Genomic DNA, 12,771 nt, shown 5'->3' on the forward strand with positions numbered 1-12,771 from the left:
CATTTTGACCATAGTCTGACTTGGCTTGCATTTGATTCAGATGTGGCAGTAGGATGTGCCAGGGAGTGGGTGAAGGCAGGAGAATGTCCTCGGAGGAAGCTGTATCTTGGGGCTATGGGTCACTGTTTGTGACAAAGCTGATAATGTTTGGAGATGAGGGGATTTCAGCACAAGTCTGAACGAAAACTGACTGCTGCATGGTGGCCTTGATCACGTTATAGGAGTAGAATTAGGCCATTCGGCTCATCGAATCTACTCTGCCATTCAACCATGACTGATCTCTGCCTCCTAGTCCCATTTTCCTGCCTTCTCCCCATAACACTCGACACCATGTTCTAATCAAGAAAATATCAACTGACTTGGCCTCCACAGCCCTCTGTGGCAATAAGTTCCACAGATTAACTACCCTCTGACTAAAGAAGTTCCTCCTCACCTCCTTTCTAAAAGAGCGCCCTTTAATTCTGAGGCTATGACCTGTGGTTCACCGGTGGAAACATCCTTTCCACATCCACCCTATGCCTTTCATTATTCTGTAAATTTCAATGAGGTCCCCACTCAACCTTCTAAACTCCAGTGAGTCGAGGTCCAGTGCTGTCAAGTGCTCATCATATGCTAACTTACTCATTCCTGGAAGCAATCTTGTAAACCTCCTCTGGACCCTCTCCAGAGCCAGCACATCCTTCCTCAGATATGGCACCCAAATTTGCTCACAGTACTCTAAATGTGGCCTGACCAGCACCATAGGGAGCCTCAGCATTACATCTCTGTTTTTGTATTCCAGTCTTGATATAAATGCTAGCATTGAATTTGCCTTCCTTACTACCGATTCAACTTGCAAATTAACTTTTGGGGAGTCCTGCACCAGAACTCCCAAGTCCCTTTGCACCTTCGATTTCTGGATTCCCTCTCCATTTAGAAAATAATCTATGCCTTTATTCATTAACAAAATGCATGACTGTGCACTGCTACACTGAATTCCATCTGCCACTTCTCTGCCCACTCTCCTAACCTGTCCAAGTCCTTCTGCAGAGTCCTTGCTTCCTCTACACTGCCTGTCCCTCCACCTATCTTACAATCATCTGCAAACTTGGCCACAAAGCCTTCAATCCCCTTAACAAATCATTAATATACAACGTGAAGAGAAGCAACCTCAGCACAGACCCTTGTGGAACTCCACTAGTCACTGGCAGCCAACCTGAAAAAGCCCCTTTTATTGCAAATCTTTGCCTTCTGCCATCCAGCCAACCCGCTATCCATGCTAGTATCTTCCCTTTAATGCAATGGACTCTCATCTCCCCTTTGACGTGTGGTACCTTATCGAATACCTTCTGAAAATCTAGGTAAACAACATCTACAGCCTCCCCTGTGTCTGTCCTGCTATTAATTTCCTCAAAGAACTCCATCAGAAAGTTAAAATTACACACCATCCAGGATGGGATAGCAAATTAGGTACAAAATTGGCTTGGAGGTTGGAGGCAAACGAAGTCTTTGATAGACGGTGTGCTGCAGGAATCTCTGCAGGGTTCCCCGCTGTCTCACATTAATGACTGGGATGAGAATGTAATGGGGATGCATTTTAGCTAGGGATGGTGTAGATGGAAGAAGTTACAAAGAAATGTCGCTTGGACTGGAGAGTTTGACGGGGTGAGCTGGGACTGAGTAAAGGGAGTTGAGTGGTGACTTTTGGAGAGGCTCAGAATTATGAGGAGCTTGGATAAAATAGATGGTACAACTTCTTTCCTGGGGTAGGGAAGTCAAAAACAAGAGAGCACAGGCTTAAGGTAAAAGGGGATCTGATGGGCAAGCTTGTCACACAGCTTGGGTACATGGAAGTGGTGACATTGGATACATATATAACATTTTAAAAACATTTTGGACAGGTAGATGGATAGGAAAGGTTTAGAACGTAGACCAAATGCAGGTACATTGGATTAGTGTAGATGGACTTCTTGGTCGGCTTCGATGCAAAGGCCATTTCTCTGTGCTGTGACACTCTGATTCTATGAACCTACACAGATCTTGTCAGCCAAGACAAGATGTGTTTAACCTACACACTGCAGCACATCTGTGTGCTTCTGAGATGTCCTTCTTTAGATTTGGCTAATGTTTACTGTTGTGAGAGACGTGTACATTGCTGTCCCACAGTGCGAGATGCAGCTGCCCGTCTGCCAAACGGGGAAGGGACTCGCGCAGAGATCTGTGAGCTGCTGAAGGATTCCCAGTTTCTGGCTCCTGAGGTCACCAATGCTCAGGTAAGGAGAAGACAGCCTGAGAACCTGAAAGGCAGACTGTGCATGTTTGAGTTCAGAATTGAGAGTATCACAGAGGCCAGGAGGAGACGTGTGATGAGGTGGTTAAACACAGTGACGGAGGAGCTGTGAATCCGAGGGGGAGCAGGGAGGATGTACTTCCACAAACCTTATTGGAAATAACACTGAGGTTGAAGATGACTCACGATCTTGATGAATGCTCTGACAGGTTCAGGGGGCCTGATGACTTACTCTTGCTTCCATTTCCTATGTAAGGTCCTCCGAGTTTTATAAGCATTCAGATGTTTGCAATAAAAGCAGAAGGAAAGCTAAAGGTGATTTTAAGGCAACTGCCGGACTAGGCTGTCGCCGGCATGATCGTGAGGAGTCTTCCAAAGATCGTAGTGGATCTCGGCGCATCGCCGAGAAATCAAACGGTTTGAAATCTCTCGATGACAGCTGGCTTGTCGCCAGGTATCGTTGCTTATTGCGGGCGCTGTCGCATGCTGTCCCCAGGTTTGATAGGTTCTCTTAGATACATTTGGAAGCACATAATATTAAAATAAGTAAAGTCATTTCAAAATACCATCAAATGCTTGTGTTTAACCAATTTATTTACCGTCAGGACATTTGACAGATAGATTGGAGGTGACAGTTTGATCGTCAGGTCAGCGTGGGAATTTTCACGATGTTTTTGGCCTCAGCCATTACATTTAAAGTGGGCTCCAAACCCAGATATTCAACCCAGAAACCAGATATACATCTCCCTTACATTTTCAAAGAATGCCCACACACTTTTTACAAAAATCCACTGAACCAATTTTTAAATTATTTTTTTAAATATAGCTATTAGTAAACTGGAAGTAAATCCGGTTTATTCCTTGTTACAGTGAAGCTTGGTTTTTAAGAGTTATATTTCAAAACTCTCAAGTACTTACCAACTTGTCAGTGATTTCAGTGAAAACCAGGACGCCGGAGAAGCGATGTTTCAGAAGACGCTGTAATCTCGACCTGACTCGGTATTGTCGTGGTAATTGTCGGGTAAAAGAAAAGTTCCGCGATCTGCTACGACTTTGACAGTCGCCAAAAAGATCGCCTAAGTGGGACAGGCCCTTAATGGAGAGGATTCTCCGGATAGGATTTACTCCCATTTAGTAGAGAATGGGTTAATCAGGGACAGTCAGCAGGGCTTTGTACGTGGCAGGTCGTGTCTTACTAATTTGATCAAGTTTTTGGAGGAGTTGGCGAAGGTGATCAATGAGGGTAGGGCTGTGGATGTTGTTTACATGGATTTTAGTGAGGCATTTGATAGTCCCTCATGGTAAACTGATCCAGAAGATTAAGATACATGGAATTCTGTATGGATTCAGATCTGGCTTACTGATAGAAGACAAGGGGTTGTGGTGGAAGGACAATCTCTCTGTCCTGTCTCTGTATTTGGGCTACATTTACTTCCTTCCAATCCATAGGAACAATTTCTGAATTTTCTTCATTAATCCACGAGCACATTTGTTTCCAAAGCACAGTTGCCCTTGAGGGTGGATGGTGGTGGTGAACTGCTACAGTACTCTGGTGAGGGTGCTGCCACAGTGCAGTTGTTGGGGATCTCCATCTCCATCCAATTCCTTCTTGATTATACATTTATTTGGACATCGGGAGGAAGAGGAAGGAGGTACTTCGTGAGTTTAGAGAGTTAGGAAGAAAACTGAGAAGTAGGACGTCAAGGGTGGTTATCTCTGGACTACTACCTGTACCTCGTGCTGGTGAGGGCAGGAACAGAGAGATCGAGGATATGAATGTACGGCTGAGGGGCTGGTGCAGGGAGCAGGGATTTAGATTTCTAGACCACTGGGATCTCTTCTGGGGTAGGGGTGACCCAAAAGGGACGGGTTACACCTTAACAGCAGGGGAACCAACATTCTGGCAGGCAGAACTGCTAGTGCTACACGTGTGGCTTTAAACTAAGTAGTGGGGGGGAGGGGTTGACAAATTGGGAATATGAAGATAGAGTTAAAGGGGAAGCAAATACAGGAGAAATTGCAAAGGACTCTCGAATAAATGGGAAGGGAAGTTCTAGATGGGATAAGAGAGTAAGGTCAGGCCCAATTGTGACCGGTGTGAGAGGGGAGGTGAATACTGAAGTTAAAGTGTTGTATTTAAATGTGCGAAGTATGAAAAATAAAGTGGATGAGCTTGAGGCTCAGTTAGACATTGGCAAGTATGATGTTGTGGGAATTACTGAGACATGGCTACAAGAGGACCAGGGCTGGGAACTGAATATTCAGGGGTACACAACGTATAGAAAAGACAGACAGCTGGGCAGAGGGGGTGGGGTCGCTCTGTTGGTAAGGAATGATATTCACTCCCTTGCAAGGGGTGACGTAGAATCAGGAGATGTAGAATCAGTATGGATAGAAATGAGAAATTGTAAGGGTTAAAAAGACCCTAATGGGAGTTATCTACAGGCCCCCAAACAGTAGCCTCGACATATGGTGCAAGTTGAATCAAGAGCTAAAATTGGCATGTCGCAAATGTAATGCTACGGTGGTCATGGGAGATTTCAACATGCAGGTAGACTGGGAAAAGCAGGTTGGTAATGGACCCCAGGAAAGAGAGTTTGTGGAGTGTCTCCGAGATGGATTCTTAGAACAGCTTGTACTGGAGCCTACTAGGGAGAAGGCAATTCTGGATTTAGTGTTGTGTAATGAACATGATTTGATAAGGGGACTCGAAGCAAAAGAGGCAGTGATCATAATACGATAGGTTTTAATCTACAAATTGAGAGGGAGAAGGGAAAATCGGAAGTGTCAATATTACAGTATAGCAAAGGGGATTACAGAGGCATGAGGCAGGAGCTGGCCAGATTTGACTGGAAGGAGGCCCTAGCAGGGAAGACGGTGGAACAGCAATGGGCAGACCTCCCAACCCATCCGAATTTGGCGGAAAGTTTGCGCTTTCTTATTTCATTTCCGCCATTCCGATTTCGCCTCATATTTTTCTGCAAAACACATGCCTCGCCGCTGGCCCAGCCTCGCCGTTAGCCACACCTCACCGCTAGCCTCCCCTCAGGGTGGGGGGAGGAGTAGGGGGGTGGGGGAGGGTTGGGGTGGAGTAGGGGGGTTGGGGGGTGGGGGAGGGTTGGGGTGGAGTAGGGGGGTTGGGGAGGAGTAGAGGGGTGGGGGAGGGTTGGGGTGGAGTAGGGGGGTGGGGGGGAGGAGTAGGGGGGTGGAGTAGGGGGGTTGGGGGAGGAGTAGGGGGGTGGGGGAGGGTTGGGGGTGGAGTAGGGGGGTGGGGGGAGGAGTAGGGGGTGGGGGAGGGTTGGGGAGGAGTAGGGGGTGGGGGAGGGTTGGGGGTGGGGGGAGGGTTGGGGGTGGGGGGAGGAGTAGGGGGGAGGGGGGTGGAGTAGAGCGTTGGGGGAGGAGTAGGGGGTTGGGGGGAGGTCTGGAGCAAGTATGTCTTCAGTTAAATTAGGTATGTGCAGTTTTTTTTAATGAAACTTTCTTCATAACTTAGTCATACATTTTATGACCATTGTTCTTTTATTCAATACCAAGAGAATTGGGATGTGTAAGGAAAAAACAAAATAGAAAAAACAAAACAAAACAGTTTTTTCTTTGTTGTGAAAAGTTCAATACCCTTTCTATAAATACTAGAATATCCCCATGATAGGCCTGACATTGTACATGTAGTCCAAGAACTACAGACTGTTGGAAATTATAGTCGTTTTTCACACATGAATGTAGTGCAATGCGTACGCGCATTTGGCGTGCATACCTATTATGAATTTTGATGTAAAATTCTGAATTTTGGACATCAAAATTCTGAATTTGTAAAATCAAATGTTGGGAGGTCTGTCTGGGAATAATGCAGAAGTTGAAGGATCAATTCATCTCAAAGAGGAGGAAAGATTCTAAGGGGAGTAAGAGGCACCCGTGGCTGACAAGGGAAGTCAAGGACAGCATAAAAATAAAAGAGAATAAGTATAACATAGCAAAGAAGAGTGGGAAGCTAGAGGATTGGGAATCTTTTAAAGAGCAACAGAAGATAACTAAAAAGGCAATACGGGGAGAAAGGATGAGGTACGAGGGTGAGCTAGCCAATAATATGAAAGAGGATAGTAAAAGCTTCTTTAGGTATGTGAAGAGGAAAAAAATAGTTAAGGCAAATGTGGGTCCCTTGAAGACAAGCCGGGGAATTTATTAATGCAAGGAAATGGCAGACAAGTTGAACCGGTACTTTGGATCTGTCTTCACTAAGGAAGATACAAACAATCTCCCAGATGTTCTAGTGGCCAGAGATCCTAGGGTGATGGAAGAACTGAAGGAAATTCACATTAGGCAGGAAATGGTGTTGGGTAGACTGATGGGACTGAAGGCTGATAAATCCCCAGGGCCTGATGGTCTGCATCCCAAGGTACTTAAGGAGGTGGCTCTGGAAATCGTGGATGCATTGGTGATCATTTTCCAATGTTCTATAGATTCAGGATCAGTTCCTGTGGATTGGAGGGTAGCTGATGCTATCCCACTTTTTAAGAAAGGAGGGAGAGAGAAGATGGGAAATTATAGACCAGTTAGCCTGACATCAGTGGTGGGAAAGATGCTGGAGTCAATTATAAAAGACAAAATTGCGGAGCTTTTGAATAGCAGTAACAGGATCGTTCCGAGTCAGCTTGGATTTACGAAGGGGAAATCATGCTTGACTAATCTTCTGGAATTTTTTGAGGATGTAACTAGGAAAATTGACAGGGAAAGCCGGTGGATGTAGTGCACCTTGACTTTCAGAAATCCTTCGACAAGGTCCCACATAGGAGATTAGTGGGCAAAATTAGAGCACATGGTATTGGGGGTAGGATACTGACATGGATAGAAAATTGGTTGGCAGACAGAAAGCAAAGAGTGGGGATAAACGGGTCCCTTTCAGAATGGCAGGCAGTAAGTAGTGGGGTTCCGCAAGGCTCGGTGCTGGGACCGCAGCTATTTACAATATACATTAATGACTTGGATGAAGGGATTAAAAATAACATTAGCAAATTTGCAGATTACACAAAGCTGTGTGGCAGTGTGAACTGTGAGGAAGATGCTATGAGGTTGCAGGGTGACTTGGACAGGTTGTGTGAGTGGGCGGATGCATGGCAGATGCAGTTTAATGTGGATAAGTGTGAGGTTATCCAATTTGGTGGTAAGAATAGGAAGGCAGATTATTATCTGAATGGTGTCAAGTTAGGAAAAGGGGACGTACAACGAGATCTGGGTGTCCTAGTGCATCAGTCACTGAAAGGAAGCATGCAGGTACAGCAGGCAGTGAAGAAAGCCAATGGAATGTTGGCCTTCATAACAAGAGGAGTTGAGTATAGGAGCAAAGAGGTACTTCTGCAGTTGTACAGGGTCCTAGTGAAACCGCACCTGGAGTACTGTGTGCAGTTTTCGTCTCCAAATTTGAGGAAGGATATTCTTGCTATTGAGGGCGTGCAGCGTAGGTTCACTAGGTTAATTCCCGGAATGGCGGGACTGTCGTATGCTGAAAGACTGGAGCGACTAGGCTTATATACACTGGAATTTAGAAGGATGAGAGGGGATCTTACTGAAACATATAAGATTATTAAGGGGTTGGCCACGTTGGAGTCAGGAAACATATTCCCAATGTTGGGGGAGTCCAGAACCAGGGGCCACAGTTTAAGAATAAGTGGCAGGCCATTTAGAACGGAGATGAGGAAAAACTTTTTCAGTCAGAGAGTTGTAAATCTGTGGAATTCTCTGCCTCAGAAGACAGTGGAGGCCAATTCTCTGAATGCTTTCAAGAGAGAGCTAGATAGAGCTCTTAAGGATAGGGGAGTCAGGTGGTATGGGGAGAAGGCAGGAATAGGGTACTGATTGAGAATGATCAGCCATGATCACATTGAATGGTGGTGCTGGCTCGAAGGCCCGAATGGCCTACTCCTGCACCTATTGTCTATTATCTAAGAACAGGCCCTTCGGCTACAATGTCTGTGCCAAATATGATGCCAAGATAAATTACCTGCCTGCACAGAATCCATTCCCTGCATATCCATGTATCTTTCCTAAAGCCTCTTAAAAATCTCTATCATATCTACCTCCACCTTCACCCCTGGCAGTGCTTTCTAGGACCTACCAAACTCTGTTAAAAAAAACGTGTTGCACATTCTATATACTAAAACTCTTGTTTGTTTGTTTGTTCCTGAACTATAGCGCAACAATTTTAGGCCCACCTTATTCACTGTCGTCTCTGTGGTGCTAATGGAAGAAGTTTCATTGAAATCTATTCACATTTTAAAGATTAAATCTATCTCCAAGGAAGGGAAGGAGGGAGGATAAGGGGGGTTGAGGGGAATGGAGTGGGGGGAGGGGAGGGGGAAGGGGGAAGAGATGGGAGGGGGAGGGAGAGGGTGCTGCACCAATGCAGGAGAGGTTTGGGCCCAACGGGTCCACTTGGTCTAGTCTCCTTTAAATGTTGCGCCCCTCCCCTTAAAGCTCTGCGGTCTAGTATTTGATATTACTATTCTGGAAGAAAGGTTCTGATTGTCTACCTTATCTATGCCTCCCAAAATTTAATATACTTCTATCAGGTCTCTCCTCAACCTCCAGTGTTCCAGAAAAAACAATCCAAGTCTGTCAAAACTCGCCTTGTAGTTAACAACCTCTAGTCCAGGCATCATTCTGGTTACACTTCCCAGCGTCCTTTCGAAAGTCTTCACATCCTTCCTGTTTTGGGGCAACAGGAAATGCGTGCAATACTCCAAATGCAGCCTAACTAAAGCCCTATAAAGCTGCACTAAAACTCTTATAGTCAATGTCCTGCCCAATGAAGGCAAGCATTCCACAGTCTTCTTTACCACTCCATCTACTGTTATTGCCATTCACACAAAGTTATTAACTTGGATCCCAAGATACATCAGTACTCGTCAGGGTCATCCCATTAATTGTATATTTTCCCCTTACATTCAACTTTGCACAGTGCAATGCCTTGTACTTCCTCGGATAAAACTCCATCTGCCATTTCTCCACCCATTGAGCACCAAGGCACATTCCTTGTATGTGTACATACTTGGCCAATAAACGTATTCATTCATTCATTACTGGAACTGATCTATTCCCTACTGTATACCTTGACAGCCTTCCTCGCAGTCTATGACCCAGCCATCTTGTTGTCATCTGCAAACATACCAACCAACCCATCTCCCTTTATGTCCAAGTCATGTATAATCCCGGGTTGTGCCTTACACGTGGTGGGAGTTCTGATTCACGGGAGATCTAGCCTCTTACATGCTACAAGTATTTGTGCGTTGGTCCATTTGAGTTTTTGGCCAAGACCTTCCCGGATGTTCATAGTGAGGGGGTCACAAACCAGATTTGTTCCAGGAAAAGCACAAATGAATCAGGAATTTGGACAATCTTTACTGAGAATAGTTTTGATTAACTGAAACTAAGTTCCACATCTGCCATTGAACGTGGGTCTGTAGGTTGTAAATCCATTCCTCTAGATCACTGCCACCCAAAAATGGGGGAACCATTGCAGTGAGGAAGTCACGGAGTTTGTGCCTCTGCAGATGAGGGTAGTGTGGAATGAAACAACCTACAGCTGGCTTTCAAATGCTAGGATCCTTAGGCAGGTAGTGTTTGACCCACGTGCCTTTTGACGGATCATACATAGTTGCCACAGTTGGTAACTCATCCTTTAAACTCTAACTCCCTCCACCTGACAGATGGTGAGCGTTTGACGGCACTGCCACTGGAGTTTAGAAGGATGAAGGGGAACTTCATTCGAACCGAATAGTGGATGTGGAGAGGATGTTTCCACTTGTGGGAGGTCATAGCCTCAGAATAAAAGGACATACCTTTAGAAAGAAGATGACGGGGAATTTCCTTAGTCAGAGCGTGGTGAATCTACAGTGAATTCATTGCCACAGAAGGCTGTGGAGGCCGTCAGTGAACATTTTTAAGGTGGAGATTGATAGATTCTTGATTAGCGCAGGTGTCGGAGATTATGGAGAGAAGGCAGGAGAATGGAGTTGAGAGGAAAAGATAGATCAGCCATGATTGAATGGCGGAGTAGACTTGATGGGCCGAATGGCCTAATTCTGCTCCTATCACTTATGAACGTAACCGGCATGTGCCTTGCAGATTAACACCGTTGTGAGTGGAGCTCTGGACAGACTGCATTATGAGAAAGACCCATGTGTGAAGTACGACATTGGGCGCAAGTTGTGGATCTATCTGCACCGGAACCGGAGTGAGGAGGAGTTTGGTGAGTCTACTGTGACGATACTGATGATGATGGCTGTTCCTCTGATGAACAGATTTCACTTTGCCATGTTCAAACCTCGGAAACCCATCAGTGTGCTTCACCTTCTGGAGAGGGAGGTTTATACCTGGCACAGCACAGGTGAACCTGTAGTCAAATACTGAATCATGAGCAAACATGTCTTCTGGCCTCTGGTAAAAGGTGTGTTCCATGGATGAGTGCCTCTGGAGAAAACTGAAAGGGAAGATGAGGCAACAACAAAGGTAGAAATGGCCCATGTCCCTTTTCAAAATAAGCTTTCAAGTTGTTAGCCTCAAGTTGTTAGCTCTGTGGTTATTGTGGACTTGAGCATCAGCAGCAGGAGCTTTGGGCTCTGGAGCCTGTTCTATCATTCAGTTTCAGGCTGACCATCTCAATCGCTGTCCTGTCCACTTGCCTTGGGGTCTAAACATTTGTCAACCTATGCTTTGAATATATACAAAGTATTTGTTCCCCATAGCTAGTGAAATACAAAGATCCAATAACCTGTTTGAAGAAATTTCTTCTCATCTCAGTCCTAAACAACTGACCCCTCACCCAGGAACTATCTTTCATTTTAAGACTGTACAATTGAAATAAGGTCTATCTACAATATATAGGAAAAAATATATATGCAGATGCTGGTTAAAATCAAAGGTAGACACAAAAAGCTGGAGTAACTCAGCGGGTCAGGTAGCATCTCTGGAGAGAAGGAATGGGTGACGTTTCGGGTCGAGACCCTTCTTCAGACTGATGTTAGGGGAGGGGGTGGGTCCTTCCTTCTCTCCAGAGAAGCTGCCTGACCTGCTGAGTTACCAGCTTTTTGTGGCTACTGCCTATCTACAATGTAATTCCCTCTCTGAACCTTGTCATTTATATCCTCTCTCATTCTTCAAAACTCCAGAGTAAAAAGGTCTTCATTCTTCCTTCTTGGACAAACTCCTCAATCCACCATCAATCTATTTAACCTGCCTTGCACTCCTTCAAGTGTATCCAGACACAGATAAAGAGATTAAACCCGGAGAGGTGCTACAGGTGCAGACTCACCGAACCTTCTACAAGATATTAGCAAGACTTTGTCATTCTTCTCTTAAATCCCTTTGTAATAAAGACCTTTGCACCAGTTGCTATTCTAAATATTTCTTATCTCTGCAAATATATTTCCCACACCCTCTGAGCTCTGTCCGCCAGTGTTTACATATCTCACTGTTGTTTTCCATTCATGCCAAACCTAGTAACGTTACATTTCCCAACACTGCTCCACCTGCTGCTGCAATGTATTTCCCAGCAACGTCCCGAGAGCTGCCTTCAGGCTGACTGCCAGCAACTTGGACAGATACATGGTTTAGAAGGATAGAGGCCAAACATGGGCAAATGGGACTATCTTAGATGGGGCATCTTGGTCGGTGGGGGGAATTAGACCACAGGGCCTGTTTCCATACTGTATGACTCGATGACTAACTTCCCGAGAGCTGCCATTGGGATGTCTAGTCTGCAAGTCCCATTTTCTTTTCCTTTCTCACTTGAATAGTGGTGCTGCATTTTCCATGCTCAATCCACTGGGTCATTTCCAGTAGATTGAACGTTCTTACAATCAAGAAATGTTGTAAGATTGTTCATGAACGTATTCATTGGATTTTCAGCCACCTCTTCCAGGTCAAATGAAAAAAAATATCAGGTCCAGGAAATTTTAGGTCCCATTAATTTCCTGGGTACTTTCTCTTGACTAGTACTAATCACTTCACGTTTTTAACTCTGACCCCTACTTTCCCAGTATTTTAAATTTTATTTATATTCACAGTAGAGGAGGTTAGGAGGAGCTCAGAGGGAGAGAGGTTGGGCAAGGGTAGGACTTCAATCCTTGGAGCACAGGAGGCTGAGTGGTGATCTTATGGAGGTGTATAAGATCATGATGGGGATAGATGGGGTGAATGCAGAGTCCTTTTCCCAAAGTCAGGGAATCAAGAACTAAAGGTCATAGGTTTAAGGTCAGAGGGGAAAGATTTACAAAGAACATGAGGGACAACCTTTTCACACAGAGGGGATGGGTATATGGAATGAGATGCCAGAGATGGTAGTGGAGGCAGGTACAATAACAACATTTGGACAGATACATGGATGGGAATATTTAGAGGCCTGTCATGCAAATGGGACGAACTTAGATGGGGCATCGTGGTCAGCTTGGGCTGTAGGGCCTGTTTCTGTGCCATGTGGCTCTATGACTCAAGAAGATATGAAAGCACTG

At 45.2% G+C, this 12,771-nt stretch overlaps 1 protein-coding gene across 5 annotated transcripts in view; it reads left to right on the top strand.

The window, feature by feature from the left end:
* nfrkb (nuclear factor related to kappaB binding protein) overlaps window positions 1-12,771 on the top strand; it is a 112,279-nt gene that overhangs the window by 53,577 nt on the left and 45,931 nt on the right. For all 5 annotated transcript variants that reach the window (XM_078426997.1, XM_078426994.1, XM_078426995.1 and 2 more), the window contains exons 17-18: window positions 2,146-2,252; window positions 10,388-10,511. In XM_078426997.1, coding sequence (XP_078283123.1) covers window positions 2,146-2,252; window positions 10,388-10,511 — 231 coding nt within the window. The remainder of the gene's footprint in view (window positions 1-2,145; window positions 2,253-10,387; window positions 10,512-12,771) is intronic.

This window comes from Rhinoraja longicauda, chromosome 32 (assembly GCF_053455715.1).
Source record: "Rhinoraja longicauda isolate Sanriku21f chromosome 32, sRhiLon1.1, whole genome shotgun sequence".
NCBI classification, from domain to species: Eukaryota; Metazoa; Chordata; class Chondrichthyes; order Rajiformes; family Arhynchobatidae; genus Rhinoraja; species Rhinoraja longicauda.